Consider the following 22918-nt stretch of genomic DNA (forward strand, 5'->3'; position numbering starts at 1 on the left):
TTGGCTGTCATCCACTGGTATGCAAACTAGTCCTTGAACTAATTCATGTCATTGTCTGCTCAGTCAAGCTAAACCAGATAGAGTATTTTTTAAAAACCTATTATATCCAAAACATGCCCTAATACTGGGGAACTTTGATCTCCCTGATTATCAGTGTTGCTTCTCAAATTTGTTCTTGAATGCTTTCAAAAGCTATCATTGTATATATCAATTTACATAATCTCTTAAAATTAAAATGTAGTGGTACTGTTTGTCTCTTAATTCTGCTTCATCAAAGTACGTTCAAATGTCTTATTTCACTCCTGTCGCCCTTCCACTGCAATGTTCTCAAGCTCTAGAAGCTCGATGGGTAGTTATTAGCTGCTGGGCTAGTATTGTCAAGGCTCAGTCTGGTAGTTGTGGAATATGGGTTCAAATCCCACTAGGGAAATTAAGGTAATATCACGTTACTTTCCAGAATTATTTAATTGACTTTTATAGAATTATTTAATTATAAATCAAGAGCCAAGTGAGTCAAGAGTATTTAATTGTCACATGCACCAACTATGGAATAATTACATTCTTATTTGCAGCAGTGTAACAGGCCTGTAAACACAATACACAAAAACATAATAAACAAAAGCATCAATAAATTACTGATCATTATACTGGTGCAAAAAGAACCCTAAAGACCTTGGTGAAACCAATCATAAATAACTGTAATTAAGGTACTACCAAAATACTGATGTCCATGTCCTACTTGGCCTGTGCTCCCAGCAATTATGTTGACTCTTTAAATGAGAGCATAAAACTCCTAGATCATTTATTTCCTTGTGCCTGTTCAGTACTTCAATAAAGTCATAATTGGTTACTTATCCAGGTGCTATGTGCCTGCTCTGATCCTATATCCCTTTATTCGCTTAAAATGTCAGCGTGCTCCACAGGTTGGGCAGCTTTAGTGGAGAGTGGGACAGAGGTAATGACCTGAAACAGGGCACGTCGCTTGCTGACAACTCCAAGCATCTTCTGTTTAATTTGAGATTTCCAAGATCTGCAGGATGCTACTTTAAAAATAAACAGAAAACAGTTCGCTGTTTTTCAACAACCAGTGTGCACCCTTCTTGCTAATACTATGTTGCAACCCTTTGCTCTCTTGCCCACCAGAGGCAAAGGGCACGGGAGGTTACAGCCACCCTCCCGCCCTCGATTGGACACTAATCCCCGGCCCGCCTTCTGGCCTCGCTTCCCAATTCGGCTCCTCCTGTCGATAGAAATTGTTTGTGGCTTCCCGGTGCAGTGGAAGACAGACCCTCCTGATCTCTGACTGTGCTAGTCCGTGGTTCTCCAACTCTCCTGCCAAGACTGGTCATGGTGCGACTCCTGCAATCCAACCTGTCGCTTTCGCAGGGAGTCCGGCTCCTGTTCTACGCGCTGAGCCCCAGCGAGTCCAGCTGCAGCGAGCTGGAGGAGGTGCCGGACTACGTGCAGCAGGTGAGCCGGCCAGTCACACAAATCCGGGCTGTGCATTGCCTTCCTGCCCTGCTTTAGATCCAAAACTTCCCCCAAGCAGGTTTCACCAGCAGCAGCAGACCAGAGTAACTGCACCAGAAGTTAAATGAGGAAGAGGACAAATAGGCTGGACTGTGTATTGCACACACGCAGGAGGCAACCCATTGAGGTTTCACAACAGTTACACGTTTTATGAGAAAGAATTCCTTCTCACATCTGCCACTTTACAATTCCCATCAGGTCCCATTTACAGATGAACTGTGATGGTCAGCAGGATATGGACCGCCCCTAATAATATCCCGTGTACTTTCATCCTCTATTCAACCAGAACCAGTACTTTCATCCTATATTGTGTTCATAAATAGGTTAAAGTGAAATGAGGATTTATTTATTTTATGACGCATGGAAACAGGGCCTTCTGACACAACTTGCCCACACTGACCAACGTGCCCCATCTACACTAGTCCCACCTGCCTGTCTGCCTGTGTTTGACCCATATCACCCTAAACTTATCCCATCCATGTACTTGTCCAATTTCATTTTAAACGTTGTGTTAGTACCTGCTAGTCCCATTTGTTGATGTTGACCAATATTCCTCCAAACCGTCCCTTATCCATGTACCCATCCATACAACTCTCAAATGTTGTTGTTTTGCCTGTCTTGTCTCAACCAGTTACAGTTAGTTAACAGTGTCATAATACTGCATTACCTCTGGTACAAACTTCAACTTCTCATTCCCAAGTTTGTTTTGTCCTGAGAGACTTTCAATGTTTGTATTCTAAACAAAAAAGGAAATTGGATTCGTAACTTGGCATCCATTTATACATCCGTCTAACACTGCTGAACTCTTAGAATTCTGTCGGATTGATGTGGAAGGAGCCAGATGAGTGAGGTTCAATTAGTAAGAGTGCTTGGTGGCCATTCCCCTTGTATTGTTAGATGAGTAGTTTTTTACAGAGGTTATTAACTATATTTGAATCTGCAAATTAGGGGACATGTTTTTTCTTATTAACCTTGGTAATGGAAAAGAAAATGGGAAGTATCTGGAAATGTGGACAATGTGTGTCAGTTAATACTAAGAGGAGGCAGGTATGTGTCGGAGCTGATTACATCTTGTTCTGCCATAGCTTGAACTGCACAATACCCTTTAATTCTGACCAAAAACATCAACTCTGTTTCTCTTCCCACATAGGCCTGACCTACTGACTACTTACTTCCAGCATGTTTTTGTTTTAGATTTTCAACACCTTCAATTTTTTTTTTCAGCCTTTAGGATTACAATTTTCAATCCAAATTTCTAGCAAGAACAAACTGAAATGAATTCAAAACATCCAATATCTTAATAATTTGCTGTGAATAATAATACCACTACATAAATGTCATCAGTTGGTAGAAGTGAGTTATAACTGGATTAACTTGGCTGTAGGAAGGTGCATACATGCTCCCAGAAAGGGTGTTCCCAAACAGTCCCATCTATTTAATTCTGCTGCAGGGAATCCATTAATTGACCCATCACCAGAGAATGCTGCTCTTTCCACTGTCCTTCTGAGATCTCTTTTAGCTGACTGAAAGTAAAGTTAAACTCTGTATAAGTTGTGCATGTTAAAATCTTTATAATTGAACATTTATTTGTGATGTGCCATGACCCGAGTAAGCATTGAGTTTTGTTTGCTTTCTTTACGAAATATGTTACGTCAACAGAGGTTATTGGAATCATTACTGATGAACCCATTGCTTCTTTGCACATCAAAGAGTAAAACACTGAACAATTAAAGAAAAATTCAAAAGAAAGCGATTGATTTCAAATTTTGGTATGTTGGTCATTGGACAAAAAAGCAGACCACCAGGAAACTTTAACTTAATTAGCAGGCCATTACATGCCTTCATTTTGCTTCCAGTTGCCCATTGAATTTTTGTGGCCATTTGAACAATGACATTCCGTGATTAACATGGGGAAGTGGAGCCTTCGTGAACATTGCAACTTATGAATGTGTTAGTCAAGTGATGGGCTTGTGGTGTTCAAGCATAGCCCAGTATTTAGTAAAATTGTAGCTCTTTCCCCACTTTGTCTGCTTTCTGTCATATTCCATTTCTCTCACTTATCGAGGATACTCACAAATATGGAATATACTTATTGACTGAGCCTCCATAGCTCCCTGGGTAGAAATACCAAAAAATTACAATGCTCAGAGAAACAATTTTTCTTGATAACTGTCCTGAATTATTGATCCTGTGCTGCTTCAATGTTAGACTGCTTGGTTCAAACCAGCTTTTCAGTATCGTACCCTTTCAAATTGTTATTGTGATTCCTTCCCTCTGGGCTCGAAACTCCAGAGGGCATAGGCATGTTTAATCTTATTTTTTCATCGAACTATTTCAGCAATAAATCAGCACTTTAATTACATTGAATGTTGGGCAAGTACTTCTTTTGGTAAGGTGACCAATATTCCAAGTGTGGTCTCGCCAATGGCCTGTATATTTAATAGCCTGCAGTCAGGCATCCTGCCTTGTCCAACAGTTCTAGAAATAACCTAAATATTGCATTAGGTGTTTCATAATTAAAAAAATGATGATAAAGAGTAACGTTTCAAGATAAAGAGTACAATGTTTCATGATAAGGATACTGGTGATATCTGTAGAATTAACTGGCTGATAATTGACACTTCAGCTTTGAATTAGTTTGCATCTAAGATTAATTCTGGTGGAAATTGTTTAAGGCAAGTTAGCATCTGAGGTGAACTGAAGTAGATCTATTCAGAAATATTTAATATACGTATTTCTTAGGAATAACATCCAGCTAAGCTGTACATCAAATTTCTCTAAGTTTCTTTTGTTCCTATGTGGCGAGCGATTGTTCCGGTCCACATCTGATTAAATTGCACTAAGGTCTTGCTGGCACTTAGAACCAATGGGGAAGGTGCAGTAAAACATGTGGACAACAGGGGATTGGCAATAGTCAAGTTTGCACTAAATATGTAAATCTATTAAGAATGATGTTGGCCAAGAAAACCTGAAAACTTCTGCCCAATGTTGTTTGTTACGATCTTTGAGTAAGTTCTAGGTGAAGTTTACTCAGAGAAACGCTGGCAATCTTAACCAGATCTGTCGGCATCATCCCTCTAGGATCTGGATGATAAGGGCAAAAACCATACAACATTGACCTTAAGTCGTTTAGCCTTTGATTTAGAGTAACCCAGGAGCAGAAATATCTTACAGCAGGAAGGGGAGAGCAATGATGGGTTACATTACCAGCCAGCTCTGGTTGCTTCTGCATGTGCACACTGTTGTAGTTTAGGAAACCCAAACGTGAAAGGATTAGACATGCTTTCCTTCATGGGTTGGGACATTGAGTAAAAGGGTCAGGAAGTCATGTTGCAGCTTTATAAAACTTTGGTGAGGCTGCATTTAGTGTATTGTGTGCAGTTCTAGTTGCCCCTTTACAGGATCGTCTACTGTACAAGTGAGGCTCCCACTGATTGTCGTCAGAAGCTTGCGCCCTTTTCAGGAACGGACGATGACGGTGATGTAACATATGAATGATGGACACGAAAGAAGCAGGATGGAGGTGGAGGTTTTCAAGAGGGTACAGAAGATGTTTACAAGCATGCTGTCTGGATTAGAGGGGATTATTTTCTCTTGAAAGTCATGTTGTGGAGAAACCTGATAGTAGTAAAATTAGGGCGGCACGGTAGCGCAGCGGTAGAGTTGCTGCTTTACAGCGAATGCAGCGCCGGAGACTCAGGTTCGATCCTGACTACGGGTGCTGCACTGTAAGGAGTTTGTACGTTCTCCCCGTGACCTGCGTGGGTTTTCTCCGAGATCTTCGGTTTCCTCCCACACTCCAAAGACGTACAGGTATGTAGGTTAATTGGCTGGGTAAATGTAAAAATTGTCCCTAGTGGGTGTAGGATAGTGTTAATGTACGGGGATCGCTGGGCGGCACGGACTTGGTGGGCCGAAAAGGCCTGTTTCCGGCTGTATATATATGATATGATATGATATGATATAAGGGTAGATATATATATATATAGGGTAGACCATCAAAATCTTTTTCCCAGGGTGGAAGTGTCAAAGACTAGAGGGCAGAATTTTAGGGTGAGTGGGGCATAGTTTAAAGGAGATGTATGAGGTAAGTTATTTTTGGACAGAAAGTGGCGGATGCCTGGAACCCACTGCCAGGGGTGATGGTGGAGGCAGATGTGATAATGGTATTTAAGAGGCTTTTAAATAGGCATGTGACTCTACAGGTAATGGAGCAATATGGATCATGTGCAAGCAGAGGAGATTAGTTAAAGTTGACATCATATTTGGCATGGAAATTATGGGCCAAAGGGCCTGTTCCTGTGCTATATTCTCTGTTCTTAATCTATCATCAGTGCCCAATTGTAAAGTTGATATGCGCAAAAAACATACAAAGTGTACGATAAGTATCGCCGACTATCGCTTGGCTTTTGATTTTGTAGAGTCACAGAATCATGCAGTGTGATTACTTCGGCCCAACTTTCCCATGCCAACAAATAAAGTCCTAGCTTGGTCAACCTCTCCCTATAACTCAGGCCCTCAGTGCTGGCAACATCCTCGTAAATCTCCTCTGCACCCTTTCCAGCTTGGCAACATCTTTCCTATGATCAGCCATGATCACATTGAATGGCGGTGCTGGCTCGAAGGCGCAAATGGCCTACTCCTGCACTTATTGTCTATTGTCCATTGACAAGGAGACCAAAACTGAACACAATATTCTAAATGTGTGCTCACCAATGTCTTGTACAACTGTAACATAACCTCCCAACTTTTATATTCAGTACTCTGACTGATGAAGGCCATTGTGCGGAAATTCTTCTTGACCACCCTATCCAGCTATGACACTTTCAAAGAACTATGAACCTGCACTCCAAGATGCCTCTGCTTTACAGCACTCCTCAGAGCCCTGCTATTCACTGTGGAGGACCTGTTAGACTTGCCAAAATGCAGCACTTCGCACCTATCCGTATTAAACTCCATTGACCATTCATCAGCTCACCTGCCCAAGCAATCAAGATCCTGCTGCAATTATTGATAACCATTTTCAATATCTACAATACCACCCAATTTTGTGTAAACTGCAAACTTACTTATAATGCCTTGTACATACAAATCATTGATATAGATGGCAAACGGCAATGGGCCCACCACCAAACCCTGAGGCACACCACTAGTCAGGCTTTCAGTCCGAAAACAACCTTCCAGCATCATCTTCTACTTCCTTCTACGAGGCCAATTTTCTTTCCAGTTGACTGGCTCTCCTTGGATCCCATGCAATGTAATTTTCAAGAGCAGTCTACCATGCGGAACCTTGTCAAATGCCTTGCTGATATCCATATATATAATGTCTAGAATAACCCAGGAGCAGTAGGGATAGGAGAGCAACAATGGGTTACATTACCAGGCATCGCAAGTTGCTTCTGCATGTGCACACTGTTATGGTTTTATCAACCCAAAGATGGGAAATGTCTAGACACACTCTGATAAGATTCTGGTCATTGGAATTACTACAGTGAGAATAATGTGCTTACCTTGACTGTAGAAGTTATATTAGAGGCCTGTGCATCCATTGATTCATGATTATGTAACTTCATTCTTTTTACAACATCATTTTAGCTTGCAACAACCCTCAAAACACATTTCAATTGAGAAAGAGCAATAGGGTGGTTTAAACGTTTTTTTATATGTTTGTAATGGGAAGAAGGATTATTACGTGTCAGTAATTATGCCTTGAAGCGGTTATAAACCAGTTAGAAATATCAAGCTCATGAAATGTTGTTAGATTTACAGATTTTGGAAAGAGTTACCTCTCACTGAATTACCCTTAACCATACTATTTCTATGCACATGTATACACATAAAAATGCAATAAGTGGGTGCAATTTAAGCTTCATGAAGTCCTCAATTAAAGTTGCTTGTTTGATTTTAATTGTACATAATATGTAGCCTGAAATTTGTTTCCAAAGAAAGTGCAATTAAATGAAGTACAATTAAATTTGCCTAAGTTTAAATGAAAAATATTGTTGCTGGATATTGTTTTACAACAATTAAAACTTTGGCATCCAGTGGTACCTTTTTATAAATCGCTTACTTTGGAAAAATCTTAAAAGTAGAGAACTCAATTCATTTAAAACATGACAATGGGGGATGAATTTAAATAAAAACATGTTAATACTAAACCGAATGGTCTGATGGATTAGAGAAAGAGTAAAAAAATGAATTGAATCTTCGATTGAACTGTGAGGCTAATAGTAAGAAGGGTGCATTGGATGTATATTTTAATAGGAGTCCAACATTGACTGCCAGAGGCCATTGTGTCGTTGACTAAGAATTTTTGAAAAAAAAAAATTTGAACACGTTTTGTTTCAAAATCTACTGGAATCCCAAAGTTATGCAGATTATATATATTGTCATTGTATAAACAAAGGCCGAAATTATGGTTTAAAAAAAAAAGCATTTTGCCATAGCACCCTGACAGGATGAATGAATAAGGGGTACATTGTGTTGAATGTGCCTTATACTTTTTTGTTTTTCTTTTTGCAAACGACGATAAGAAGCAGGAACATGAGTAGCCATTTGACCCCTCAAGCTTAATCTGCCATTGAATGATATCATGTTGTTCCAACTTTACATATCCACTTTGCCACTCTATCCCTAAACCCTTGATTTCCTTTTCGATTTAAAAATATGTTCACCTCAGTGATGAATATATTCAAGGAAACATTTTAGGGCAAAGGGATTTCAAAGTCTCACAACTGTTTGAGAGGAGAAATTCTGCTTGTCTCACTCGGATCACCTTGGTGAACTTTCTTTGTATTGGCTTCAAGATAATCCATCTTTCCTTAAATAAGGGGAGCAAAAGGATATATGTGGTTTCTTTAGAGCCTTGTACAGATGCAGTAGGACTTCCCTATTTTTATACTTCCTTGGAATAAAAGTCAGAAAACATTTGCTTTCCTCAATATCCACTGTATCTTGACATTGGCTTTTTGTGCTTCATGTGTGAAGGCTCCCAATTCACTCCATGATGCTGCTTTCTTTGTTTAAATTATAAGGCTTTATCAATCTTCCTTCCAATATGAGCAACATCACATTTTCCCACATTATACTGCATCAGCCAACTTTTTGCCCACTCACTTAAACTCAGAGTATTTCTTTACAAACTGTGCGCATCCTCCTCACAGCTTGCCTTTTTGTATCAGCTTGCCTATTTTAATATCCTCTGCAAATTTGGCTACAGTGCAACTGCTTCCTTCCTTTAAATTATGAATACATATTTTAAACATCTGCATCTCAGCACTGGGGTAACCCACTGGTTATAAGTTGCCAACTTGAAATGATCCCCTTACTCCCATTCACTTCCTGCGTTTTAGCCAGTCTGTTATTTGCGCCAAAATATCACCTCCAACATCATGAGCTGTTAGCCTGTGAAGTAGCTGAGTGTAGCATCTAGTTTTGGTTGCACTGATCAGGAGTAGCTCTCCTAATTTCATTGTATCTCTAAGTACAATGACAATAAAGGCTTATTATTATTATTGTTATTATTATCTTGTTGAGTGCCTTTTGAAAATCAAAATATATCACATCTATTAATTCTCCTGTAAGCACTCCGGTTGATATTTTCTTAACAACGTATAAATTTGTTGGATCTGAATTCCTATTTACAAAACCATTTTAACTCTGCTTGATCTCATTATGACTTTCTAAATGTTTGGCTTGGATAATTGATTCCAGCATTTTTCCAACAGGAGATGGTAGACTAAACAGCAGGTAGTTATCTTCTTTCTGCCTCTCAGCCTTTTTTCAAAAGGGTATCATATTGCCTATTTTCCAACCAATTGTTCTGTCTCCAGAATTTGAGGAATTTTAGAAGATTGCAACCATTGCATCCACTGTTGCTGAACCATTTATTTTAGGATCCTGGGATGCAAACCATTATATCCATGAGATCACACACACAGGGTGGTGAGTGCTTGGAATGAGCTGCTGGGGTGGTGATTGAGGCAGATATGATAGTGGCATTTAAGAGACGTTTAAAAAGGCACATGGATATGCAGGGAATGTAGGGATGTGGATTATGTGCAGGCAGATAAGAGCTGGTCTTGGCATGATGTTTGGCATTGACATTGTGGGCTTGAGGGCCTGTTCTTGTGCTGCACTCTTCTATGTTCCACAAGGCAAAATTCCTCTATCAAGCTGACCCCTCTGTGCAATATTACCCTTTGACATGAAAAGTTCAGGTGCAACCATTCATTTAAGGCAAATATTGAAGGCATTCATCACTGTCTCAACGATCCAGTGTCGCTTTTATTCGATTGAGTGAAAGGTGTCTTAAGATCTCCTAACTTTGACACAAACTGTTGGTGTATATGGGAACGGTGATCGTTGCACTCCCGTGTATTGGAAATATCCACAACAGGCACCTCAAGCCACTGGAAACATACCATCAATAGTTTCTGTAAATAATCCAAATTCATTAGATGGCTAAATGAATCAATGTCATCTTCTCGGCCAACACACAGCATTGAGGCCCAGATTACACTCTGTTGAATTTTTTGGGCAGGTCACATTGTTTGAATGGCTAACTCCTTCCTCCCTTAATCCCTTCTGCCCCCCACGCCCAACCCCATCAACACCAATGCAACCCCCTTTCCCCGATTCCCATCTCCCTTCTTCACTATCGGATACCTCCTGATCCATCTAGGTATCAGACCATGGCTCCACATTGGCTTGATCAGCTACCTCAGAACCAGAGTGGAAACATATCAGTTTCAGTCAGACAGTTGTGTTCACTGAAGATTTTTGGCATGAGGTGAAGCTAAATATTATTGTGAAAATTATCGTAATGATCATACGTGTCAATTGTTGCCATTGTTAAAGAATGCATAATCTTTTTATCTCTCTTGAGGCTAAATTTAATACTGCATCAAGATGATCTATTTATTTGATTTGTACATTTACACCTATGAAGCTCTATTTCCAATTTCATTCCATTCTTCATTCCACAGGGAAGGGAGAGAGAGAGAGTGAGTGAGAGAGAGAGATATCAATTCAGAAAGATATTGTGCAAGAGCTTGCTTTTGACCTACTGTGGAAAGTTCAAAAACATGTTGTTCTTTCAAATGACCTTTAATGACTCATTACATTATGTAACAGCTTGGCCCTTTCCCTGAAATCAGCCCAAGTGATGATTGTGTAATTGAATGATCATTCACATGTCTTCATTTTTATTAAATTTATATGACATTTTAAATAAACCACATAATTGTGAGGAATGTACATTCTCTGTATATTCCTGACAGCCTGATTGCAGAGAATAACAGACGCATATCATTGGCAAGCCATAAAACTTGTTTTAGAAGATTCCAAAGTGGTTGTGCATTGAATAGATTCCTGGCATTTTGAAAAATAATTGGGTGAACAGAGTAAAATGATTCCATCTTTAATTAATGATTCACTTGACAGTTGCTTTCCATTGGAGAATCTGGGTGAATGAGTAAATGAGTAATTATCAGTAACAATATAAAACGGCTTTAAATATGTTTTGCTCAACATAATATCCACAATGTTCATCATATGTTCTTTGAAGAGTTGAAAGAGTATTTCCTATTCCACTAATATTTATTTTTTTAAAGAATCCGAGTCAACTGCCAGTCTGGCTCAATGTTAGTATTACCAAATGAGCAAGCATTCCTCAATTGTAGAATTGAGTATAAATGACAGTTTGATGCAGTTTAATTGACTTTGTCCCAAATAATGTACTGTTACCATCTTGAATTTACTTGGAACTTGAATTCAGAATTGAAAGCAGTTTAAAGGTTGCTTACTATTGTAATTTATTACCAGTTGTGTCATGTATTTCTTCAATCTACACTATCATTGATTTTCTCTCCAGGGTTAAGTTCATTTCGGGATTAAAGATTGAGTGGGTCTGATGGATTGTGATCCACAAGTCCACAGGTTAAAAACGTACCCAACATCGCCCTTATCTAAATGGCTACCTTAGGTGTGGCTGCATCAACTGCATCAGTCTGGGCAAAAAGCCCAAGTTAGACAATAGATAATAGACAATAGGTACAGGAGTAGGCTATTCGGCCCCTTGAGCCAGCACCACTATTCAATGTGATCATGGCTGATCATTCTCAATCAGTACCCCGTTCCTGGCTTCTCCCCATACCCCCTGACTCCGCTATCCTTAAGAGCTCTATCTAGTTCTCCCTTGAATGCATTCAGAGACTTGGCCCCCACTGCCTTCTGAGGCAGTGAATTCCACAGATTTACAACTCTTTGACTGAAAAGGTTTTTCCTCATTTCCGTTCTAAATGGCCTACCCCTTATTCTTAAACTGTGGCCCCTGGTTCTGGACTCCCCCAACATTGGGGACATGTTTCCTGCCTCTAACGTGTCCAGCCCCTTAATAATCTTATATGTTTCGATAAGATCCCCTCCCATCCTTCTAAATTCCAGTGTAAACAAATTCAAGTTTGTGGGCACCAAGTGTCATTAACTGCTGAGGTTCTACCTGTCCCGACTTTGTGAAGGATGGGCCTAGCATTGCCGTTGCGCAATACGCCAGTAGCTGAACATTAACACACCATTTATCCTTCGTGGACAAGCTCTTGTAGAACAACATCTTTGACCACAGGCAGCACCGAGCACAGAACATCCTGCAGGCACAGTAGGGACAAGAAATTGAAGCTTCTTGAGGGGATGGTCTCCTGAGCAGACTGGCCAGAGTAGCTGGTGGAATGGTTGTTAATATATTGAATTAATCTATTTTCTCATTTCCTAAATAGTATTTAAGTGTATTGCATTTATAGGCATGTTACGTTACTCCAAGTGAGAATTTCATTGTTCCATTATCAGTATAATAAACCCTCTTGACTCTTTGAGGAAACTTTGTAACAAAATGGGAGCACATGAAGGAAAGTAAGATTGATTTAATGTTGGAAGCTCTCAATCATGTACATCTTGTTGGAATATTTTATTTTCAATGCACAATAAGAAAATGGATAAAACAAGTATATTAGTTAACAACAACTTTATTATTGAGGAGCAATTACTTTAGGCTTTAGAGATAAAGATATAAGGGTCCCTTCAGTCTGCTGAGAGTCCGCACGTACCTGCGATCACCCTTGCCCTGTACACTAACACTATCCCACAAACTAAGGACAACTATCTTCCTTTGTACAAGGAACCACAACTATCTTCCTTTGTACAAGGTATGATTCCAGCAGTTGAGATGTTCTCTCCATTGATCAGTTTTATGAGGGCTTCTTGATGCTATGCACAGTTAAATGCCGCTGGGTCAGACACAGATCTCATCTCTAGAATTCAATTCTCTGGTCCATGTTTGGCCAAAACTCCAGTGGGGAATGAGCTGAGTGATCCTGGCAAAATGTAAACTGTGCATCAGAGAACAGGTTATTTTGATTAAGTGTCATGTGATGGCACCTTCAATGACATACTTAATCATGCAATCAGTTTACTGGTGATTGAGAATAGACTGGGGAAGAAATTAGCTGGACTAAATTTAAGCTGCTCTTTGTGAACTTTATGGATATGCAGCTGATAACGATACACTCAACGTAGTTTAATATTTTGTTATTACTGGTCATGAACATGGCTGTATTACAACCATTCAATTGCATAGACTGTCCAATGGAAAGCAATTGTCAAGTGAATTATTAACCATTAGATTCAAGATTCAAGATTCAAGATAGCTTTATTTGTCATCCAATATTGGACGAAATTCAGTCACCCACAGTCCAACAATAAAAGCATAAAATGGGCATTAAAATTACACAACCCCAAAAACACACAAAAAAAGAAACATCCATCAAAGAAACATCCATCACAGTGAGTCTCCTCCAGTCCTCTCCTCACTGTGATGGAAGGCCACAATGTCTTTCTCTTCTCCTGCCGTCTTCTCCCGCAGTCAGGCTGTTGTGGTTGCAGGCCGCGCCGGACGGTCCGCAGCGGCCCGAGCCCAAGGGGAGTCCCAGCCGCTCCCGCAGCCTCCGAAGACGGCGGGCTACGCCGATGATAAGTCCGATCCGGGCGGGCGAACACGCTGCCGCTGTTGCTGCACGTCGGGGCGGTTGTGGCTTAAAGAGTCTATTTTACTATATTTTATCAGTTATCTGCACCATTTCTTAAAATCACCACAAATCTGATTGAAGTACAACTGCATTGGCAGGTGCTGCTTGCTGCCTCAGGTCATGCTGTTAGGAATGAACATGCCACTTATATTCCTCACAAACAAGTTTCTTTTTAGGTTTAGGTTTATTATTGTTATGTGTATCAAGGTACCAGTGAAAAGCTTTGTTCTGCACGCCTTCCAAACAGATCAGATATACCATACCTAAATACAGTCAAGCCAAACTCAAGTACAATAGATAGAGTGAAGGTGAAGATACAGAGTGCAGACTATTGTTCTCAGCATTGTAGTGCATCAGTTCCATAGAAAAGTCCAATATCCATAATGGGGTAGAAGTGAATCAGACAATACCTGAGCTTCTGGAAGGACCGTTCAGAAACCTGATAACAGCGGGCAAGAAGCTGTTTGTGAGTTTGGTGCTGCACGTGACTCTGGCATCTCCACCTTCTGCCCACAGCAACAGGAAGAGGAGGAATGACCAAGATGGGACAGGTCTTTGATTATGTTGAGGAAGGAACTGCAGATGCTGGTTTACACTGAAGATATGCACCAAATGTTGGAGTAACTCAGCGGGTCAGAAGAAAGGGCTCCGACCTGAAACGTCAACTATTCATTTTCTCCAGAGATGCTGCCTGACCCTCGCGCAGAGTTACTGCAGCATTTGTGACTATCTTGGACCACGTTGGCTGCTTTTCCGATGCAGCATGAAGTGTAGAAGGAGTCAATGGTGGGAAGTCTGGCTTGTGTGATGGGCTGAGCTACATCTACAATGCTCTGTTTTTGTTACTGTCTTGGGCAGAGCTGTTCCCAAACCAAGCTGTGATGCAACCTGACAGTATGCTTTATATGGAATATGCCTAATTTCCCCAGTTTCCTCCGGAAGTAGGGGCGTTGCTGTGCCATTTTGGCTGTCGCATCAATGTGGTAGGTCCACGGATCATTGGTAATATTAATGCCAAGGAATTTGAAGCTCTCAACCATTTCCACTTCAGCACCATCGATGCTGATTGGGGCATGTACCCCACTATGCTTCCTGAAGTCAATAACTTGCTCCTTCGTCTTGCTGACATTGAGGTTATCGTCCTGAAACCAGTCACTGAGTTCTCTTTTTCCTTCTTGCCCTCCATCTCGCCATTGGTCGTGATTTGTCCACCGCCGTTGTGCCATCTGCAAACTTGTGGGTGGAGTTAGAGCTGAATTTGGCCGTACAGTTTGGCTGCAGGGGGCATAGAGCGCATCCTTGTGGGACACCAATGTTGAGAATTATTGTGGAGGATGTGTTTTCAGGACTACTCCGCTCTGATCTTCATTAGAGCCTGAGCAGTCTCCCGCATTGTTGAATTGACACATTGTTGTACCCATGCCAGTATTATATTAAATCAGTTCTCCAGAGATGCTGCCTGACCCGTAGAGTTGCTCCAGCATTTTGTGTCTATCTTTTGTATTAGAACAACTTGGCAAGAGGAGTAAACTCTCCAGTGCAAGACTTCAGTACCACAGCTGGGATGTTGCCTGATCCCACGACCTTTCCTATATCCATTGCTTGCAATGATTTGTTCATATTGCATTAACTGTATCAAATTGGCTGAAGACTGGCTGATGTGATGGTGGGAACCTCGAGAGAAAGCCAAAAATGGTTCATGAATTTACATTGCTGGCTTAGGATAATTGAAAATACTTCAACCTTGCCATTGGCAGTCAACTACCAGGCTCTGCCACTGTTGCAAATAGAGATGTACATGGTGATTTCTCTTCCTCACGCTTGACAGACAGCCATCCTTATGAATTTATATTCATTCATTTATCAGCAACACTTCATTAATATTATGGATTTATAGCAATAGTTCAGTTGAATTAGTTGTTAGACTTTCTGCATTTTCAAAAGATCACTATCAATCTTGAACTCGTCGTGGCTATCCCTCGAGGTCGAGGATGATGATCTACGTTCCGTTGGAGCGATTGAATCAAGTATTCACCGCTTTCCGTGCCGGTTCTTGACGCGGAGCTTCCAGCCATCACGTAGCCTGCTCCTGCCGCCCTTCCCCCATCACCGAAAGTCCTGAGTGAAGTTTTGTGCTGCTCACAGAACGAAGACGCCTGTGTACTTGATGTTGCACTCCAAGAAGCACACGGTCCTTCACAAATCAATCAACTAATTCCAATGGCAAGGAAACCAAGACGATTGGAGCTGATAGATCTGTTGCAGCTTTCATCCGCCTTCACAGCCGTTGAATTCAAGATAATTTTGTCCGCCTGGTCTGCCGTTGAGGTCTTGTAGGTTGGAACGTTCTTATTCCGGACCCTCATCCTCGACCTTACCGCCATGGGTGGCCCTACCAGAAGCTAGTGCATCTGACGGCATCGCTCTCGGAATCATGGGGACACGCAAGCCTCTTCACCACGACAAGGTGAACGATCTGAAGAGGCTACAGAACGTAGAACAGTACAGCACAAGAACAGGCCCTTCAGCCCACAATGTCTGTGCCAAACATGATGCCAAGACCAACTCTTATCCGCCTGCGCATAAGCCATATCTCGCCATTCCATGCATATCCATTTGCCTATCCAAAGGCCTCTTAAATACCATTGTCGTATGTGGTTCAGATGCCGTCGGAGATGCTGTTCTTTGGATGTGATTTTGAACTCAAAGTAACTGATTTGGCTCCACTAGTTTTGAAGTAAGCATTGCACACTACATATTCTTGAATGAATTCATAGTTTTAATGGAAATGTCTGTAGCTCGTCTCCATTTTACATCATGACGACACAATAACCACCTCAGTATGGATCCCAAAGTTAAAACTCAAGATTCAAGATTCAAGATAGCTTTATTTGTCATCCAATATTGGACGAAATTCAGTCACCCACAGTCTAACAATAAAAGCATTAAATAGGCATTAAAATTACACAACCCCAAAAACCCCCAAAACACAGTCCAACAATAAAAGCATTAAATAGGCATTAAAATTACACAACCCCAAAAACACACAAAAAAAAGAAACATCCATCAAAGAAACATCCATCACAGTGAGTCTCCTCCAGTCCTCTCCTCACTGCGATGGAAGGCCACAATGTCTTTCCCTTCTCCTGCCGTCTTCTCCCGCAGTCAGGTTGTTGTGGTTGCAGGCCGCGCCGGACGGTCCGCAGTGGCCCGAGCCTAAGGCGAGTCGCAGCCGCTCCCGCAGCCTCCGAAGACGGCCGGCTCCGCCGATGATAAGTCCGATCCGGGCCGGGCGAACACGCTGCTGCTGTACGTTGGGGCGGTCGTGGCTCCCGACATTGAAGCCCCCGCCCAGCAGAGAAATATCCCGCGGCATATTTTAGGCCGCGCCGGACGGTGAAATGTCCTCGACCCAAGCCCCGCGATCAGGGGCGGGCGAACCCGCTGCCGCTGCCGGAGCTCCCGATGTTGGCATCCACGCGGCCCGAGCCTAAGGCGAGTCGCAGCCGCTCCCGCAGCCTCCGAAGACGGCCGGCTCCGGTGATGGTAAGTCCGGTCCGCGGGCTCAGCGAACCGGAGCCCTGGAGGCCGACAGCTCCAGGAGTTGGGCCGATGGTAGGCCGCAGCAGGAACGGAGACAATACCCAGAAAACAAAGGTCGGGTCTCCGTTCGGAAGGGACACATATTTACAATTTTACAGTTCCCCCCCTCCCCCCCACATACACACATAGTACACAAACACAAAAACACGACATCACAACTACAATTAAGACAAAAAAACAACAAAAACACAAAGACAAATGGACCGCAGGTAAGCCGCAGCTGCTATGGCAGCACCGCCATTTTGGTCTCGCCATAGAAAATAAGGTGAAATATGCAAAATCTGTTACAACTTAACTGTGAACTGCACTCATCAAAAGCACGTGTATAAAAAAAAGCCTAAAGCCAATATTTTCAATTCTACTTCACCATTGTTTACAACTATACAGTTTATAGCCCAAGCTCCCTGGAGGCCTGCAAAGACATAACAGATTAGTATGCTGTCTTTCACCTCTGAAACCTGAAGTTGAATCTGGTCCAAGACGTTGGAGTGAACAACTCAATTTTCTGTTGGCATTATTGGCCCTCTTAAGTGAATTTGGACAGGCATATCTTGGTTTCTGCTGGGCATGTGTCTACAGCACAAAGTTTCCAGCAAGCTGACATGATTTGGCATGATTCTGACCTGTCAGAAATTGTAATGTTGGCCATTTAGTCATGATTCGGTGGGGGGTAGTTGGGGTCGATCACTGGCCCTCGAAGCCGTGAAATGTGATGGTACTTAGACACCCCTCACCTGGGACCAGCCATCGTAGTACATAAGCTTGATGTCCCTTTCCTGGAGCACCCAAACCTATTGGAGGCAGAACCTTGTCTCTCGTTGAGGGCCATGAGGCGTTCTCTTCAGTATTTAAGTTGAAATATTAACTTAAGGTTCTACTGAGCATCACCACGCCACCACCCCCCCCCCCCCCAACTCCCCTCACTCCAACTCCATTGTGAAAAAAATCACGAAGAGCATGACTGCACGGTGGCGCAACGGTAGAGTTGCTGCTTTACAGCGAATGCAGCGCCGGAGACTCAGGTTCGATCCTGACTACGGGTGTTGTACTGTAAGGAGTTTGTACGTTCTCCCCGTGACCTGCGTGGGTTTTCTCCGAGATCTTCGGTTTCCTCCCACACTCCAAAGACATACAGGTTTGTAGGTTAATTGACTGGGTTAATGTAAAAATTGTCCCTAGTGTGTGTAGGATAGTGTTAATGTGCGGGGATCACTGGGCGGCGCGGACTTGGTGGGCCGAAAAGGCCTGTTTCCACGCTGTATCTGAAATTAAAAATATATATATAAATCTGATTGGGAAATGCTCCCAGCGAACTCCACTCACCCTCCTTCTGTCCTCTCTGTGGCTGGATGTGGAGAGATAACCTTGTTGAACATTCAGGAATCAAGTCACATTGGGCTTATTGCCATATAGGTACAATGGAAATCTTGCTTTTCATCAAACACTGAAGCCTACCCAGGCCTCGGGTGGTGTAATCCTGAGCCCCTCATGTTGCACTGAGAGCCTTTGTTGGGAGGAAAGGCTGTGACAGAGCTTTGACTGCTTATGAAGCAAGTGAGACATAATTTGTGAACAGATTTTAAAATGTATGCAAATTATGCTTAAGCTTTAAACTAAAAGTTTCCTCTGTTTCGCCATTTTTAGCTTTTAGTCTTTGTGGAGACTTTCAGCCTTTTGCACAATGATCGTGAGGTGGAGATGATTTTGATCCTCTCCAGATCGCTGCTTCACAGTGGATTTGATAGATGATGACCTTGCAAATGTTATTTAATCGATTATTTGTCCTTCACTGTGGTTCAGAGAGGGCATGACTAAACCCAGAACACACGTTATCATAGTTAAGATTGTTATCTTGTATATGACGTTAAACCTCTGGAGTGTTGTGTCACTATGTAGAGTTTCTCCTCCAGCATGATCTATGATGTGTAGGAAGGAACAGCTGAAGCAGGTTTACACCGAAGAAAGACGTAACAAGCTGGAGTAACTCAGCCGGTCAGGCAGCATCTCTGGCGAAAAAGAATTGGTGACCTTTCGGGTCATGTCGTTTTGGTCTGAAGAAGGGTCTCAACCCAAACCATCGCCTATTCCTTTTCTCCAGAGATGCTGTCTGACACACTCCAGTTATTTGTGTCTATCTATGATGTATGATGTGTTCTAAGACTTTTGCACATGATTGTAAAAGCAAAAGTCAAGATCATTTCAACCGAGCAACTGCATATATGATGACTACAACAGATCGCAATACAAAAGGTAGCTGCATGTCCTACTCGTGTTCCCATTTATATCTTTAGGTTAGGTTTATTATTATCATGTGTACCAAGGTACTATACCCAATACAATCAAGTCAAATGCCAGTACAATAGATAGAGTGAAGGTGAAAATACAGAGTGCAGAATATTGTTCTCAGCATTGAAGCACATCAGTTCGGTGGAGAAAGTCCAATGCCCACAATGGGGTAGAGGTGAATCGTATAGTATAGTACCCTAGCTTATGTTTGGAATGTTCAGAAGCCTGAATACAGAGGGAAAGAAGCTGTTCTTGAGTCTGGTGGTGCAAAGTTTCAAATTTCTGAACCTAGAAGCAGAAAAATGAGAAGGAATGACCGGGGTTGGACAAGTCTCTGATTATATTGGTTGCTTTTCCATGTGAAGTGTAGATGGAGTCAAAGGTGGGAAGTCTGTGTGATGAAATGGGCTACATCTACAACTCTCTGCAATTTCATGTCGTCTTGAGCAGAGCTATTCCCAAACCAAGCTGTGATGTAATCTGACTAGATGCAGGAAGATTGTTCCCGATGTTGGGGAGGTCCAGAACAAGGGGTCACAGTTTAAAGATAAGGGGGAAGTCTTTTAGGACCGAGATGAGAAAGTTTTTTTTCACACAGCGAGTGGTGAATCTGTGGAATTCTCTGCCACAGAAGGTAGTTGAGGCCAGTTCATTGGCTATATTTAAGAGGGAGTTAGATGTGGCCCTTGTGGCTAAAGGGATCAGGGGGTATGGAGAGAAGGCAGGTACGGGATACTGAGTTGGATGATCAGCCATGATCATATTGAATGGCGGTGCAGGCTCGAAGGGCCGAATGGCCTACTCCTGCACCTATTTTCTATGTTTCTTTGTTTCTGACAGTATGCTTTCTATGGTGCATCTGAAGAAGTTTGCACGAGTCACTGGTGAAATGCCGAATTTTCTCAGTCTCCTCTGGAAGTAGGGGCGTTGGTGCGCTTTCTTGATTGTCGTATCAACATGGTTGATCTACAACAGATTGTTGGTAATATTAGCATGAAGGAACTTGAAACACTCAAATATTTCCCCCATGACAGCGTGTCACTAAGTTCTCTACCTCCTTCTTCTACTTCGTCTTGTCATTGTACATGATTCGGCCCACCCCAGTGGTGTTATGTGTTGAGTGTTATGTTGTCACCTTTCCTCACAGATTGTCGTCTGGGTCAGAAAGTCAAGGATCCAGTGGCCGAGTGGGGCTGCTGATTTCTAGGTCTCGGAGTTTGGAGATGGGTTTGGATGGGATTAGAGTGTTGAAGATGAAGCTATAGTCGATGAATGGCAGACTGCAAAATTATGCAAATTGTTATTTTTTGTGTCAAGCCAAATTTTGTGTAAATTAATTGTTACATAACCTGGGGTGTATCCTTTGTTCTGTTTTAGACTATCTGATCTCTGAAGCCATTTTTCTTTTCTTTTTCTATTAAAACTCAAACTTTGCATGTGTCTTGTGGTTACTCTTTAATGTCTTCAATGTCTTATTGGGTCCTGCACTTGACGATTTGGCTTGTCATTGTGATTCTCAGTTTGTACAAATTCATTACAGTTCACAATTATATGCATTATTTTTAACTGTGCTCTCCTTTAAGCCACCATTTCTGTTAAATAATCTTTATATTCAGTTATCTCAAAAGATCAATATGCTACAGTTTCTTGGGTACCGGAGATGTTGTTCTCATACCTTAATGCTTTTTATGTTTGGCAAAATATGTAAACTTATTGCCACATCGAAAGGTGAATTGATTAAAACATGGGATTATATTTCACAGGCTACTCCCTATTTTGTTGGACTGATGATCATCGAGCTTATCATTACCTGGCTCAGGAAGGGTCAGATTGTATTTCGGATGAATGATGCACTAACATCCATCAGTGCAGGGATTGTCTCCAGACTCCCACAGTAAGTACTGTAAATCATCGCCATATGACTTCTTTCTGGTATGAATTTGGAATAATGGGAAAGATTGTGCATTTCATTTTGTTAGTCAATTAAAGATAGATTAAACTAACAGGGTAACATTCATTATACTGTAGATGATAGTGCAACAGACAAAATGCATTTGTTTACTCTTGATGTACACATACTCAATATTCTCTTGAGCTTTTCTGTGGAAAGTGGTGGCAGATCTTGAAGCACTGTAACTCTTCTTGTGGTGAAGTTCCGATGGTTTGACATAAGGTAAGTGCCATATTTTTGATCTAGTAGCATTGAGGCTTTGACACTAAAAGGCATGAATCTTTGAGGAAATGTCAAAATGATTTTATGATTTCGCCAAAAGGTAAGAGAATCAAGAGTGTTTAATTGCCAAAAGCACTGACAGTGAATCAAATAAATTCTTACTTGCAACACCTTAACAGGCACATAAACGCAATATACACAAATAATGTATAATAATCAAAATCCAATAAATTAAACAGTAATGCCAATGCCAAAAAAAGCCTGTGGTTCAGTCAAAGACACAGTCCATAGACGTCCATAGTTGCTGAGGTTCGTGTTGTGGAGTGTTCAAGAGCCTGATGGTTGCTGGGAAGAAGCTATTCTTGATTGTGGTGGTCATGGTTGTACCCTTGCCCTGATGGTGGGAAGGAAGTGAGAGCTTGGCCAGGCTGCTGTGGGCCTTGAGGCAGCATCTCCTGTAGATCCTTTTGATTGTGGGGAGGTAGGCACCTGTGATGGACCTGGGTAATGTCTACCTCTCTTTGTGTGCACCCCTCTTCATTTCTGGACATTCTTGGTACTCGAGGTCAAGGAGTTGTAGGACACTTTTGTTGTAATCCTTATTGGTTGCTACATTACAATCTGAAGAGGTTATACACTGGAGCCACAGATCACTGTTCAGAGTAGCATTACTTTTGCACCCAGTAAACAGAGCACTGATCAAAAAGACACTTTCATTGTGAATGACATTGATCTTTTAGATTGTTGTGAGAGACATTGCCAATACATACACCAAGATGGTGATTTGAAATTTCTAAATGATGGCGGAAGTGGCGGCGCCTAACGGCTGCGGCTCGCTAGCAGTCTGTTCGTCTTTTTTCCTTTTTTTTTGTTGTGTGTCGGTGTTGGGATGGTTTTTTTTTTTTTTTGGTTGTGTATGTGTGGGTGGGGGGTTGGTGGTGTGGGTGGGGGGTTGGTGGTGTGGGTGGGGGGTTGGTGGTGTGGGTGGGGGGGTGGGGGAAACCTTTCTCTTTTAGGTCTCTTCCTCACGGCCCGGGGTGCGGCTCGGCCGCGGGGCCTTCCATCGCCCGGTGTGGCTCGGCCGCTGGACTTAACATTGCCCGGCGCGGCTTGGCCGCTGGACTTAACAGTGCCCGGTGCGGCTTGGCCGCGGGGCCTTCCATCGCCCGGTGCGGCTCGGCCGCGGGACCTAACATCGCTGGTGCGGCTTGGCCGCGGGGCCTTCCATCGCCCGGTGCGGCTCGGC

The 22918-nt window shown here is 42.2% G+C and overlaps 1 protein-coding gene across 1 annotated transcript in view; it reads left to right on the forward strand.

Moving 5' to 3' along the window:
* Positions 1–1206: 1206 nt before the first annotated feature.
* Positions 1207–22918, forward strand: part of agmo (alkylglycerol monooxygenase) — a 260731-nt gene continuing 239019 nt past the window's right edge. Inside the window, exons 1-2 of the mRNA XM_078428926.1 lie at positions 1207–1470; positions 21263–21393. Of these exons, the coding sequence (XP_078285052.1) occupies positions 1348–1470; positions 21263–21393 (254 nt within the window). The 5' untranslated portion in view covers positions 1207–1347. The remainder of the gene's footprint in view (positions 1471–21262; positions 21394–22918) is intronic.

This window comes from Rhinoraja longicauda, chromosome 2 (assembly GCF_053455715.1).
Source record: "Rhinoraja longicauda isolate Sanriku21f chromosome 2, sRhiLon1.1, whole genome shotgun sequence".
Classification (NCBI taxonomy): Eukaryota; Metazoa; Chordata; class Chondrichthyes; order Rajiformes; family Arhynchobatidae; genus Rhinoraja; species Rhinoraja longicauda.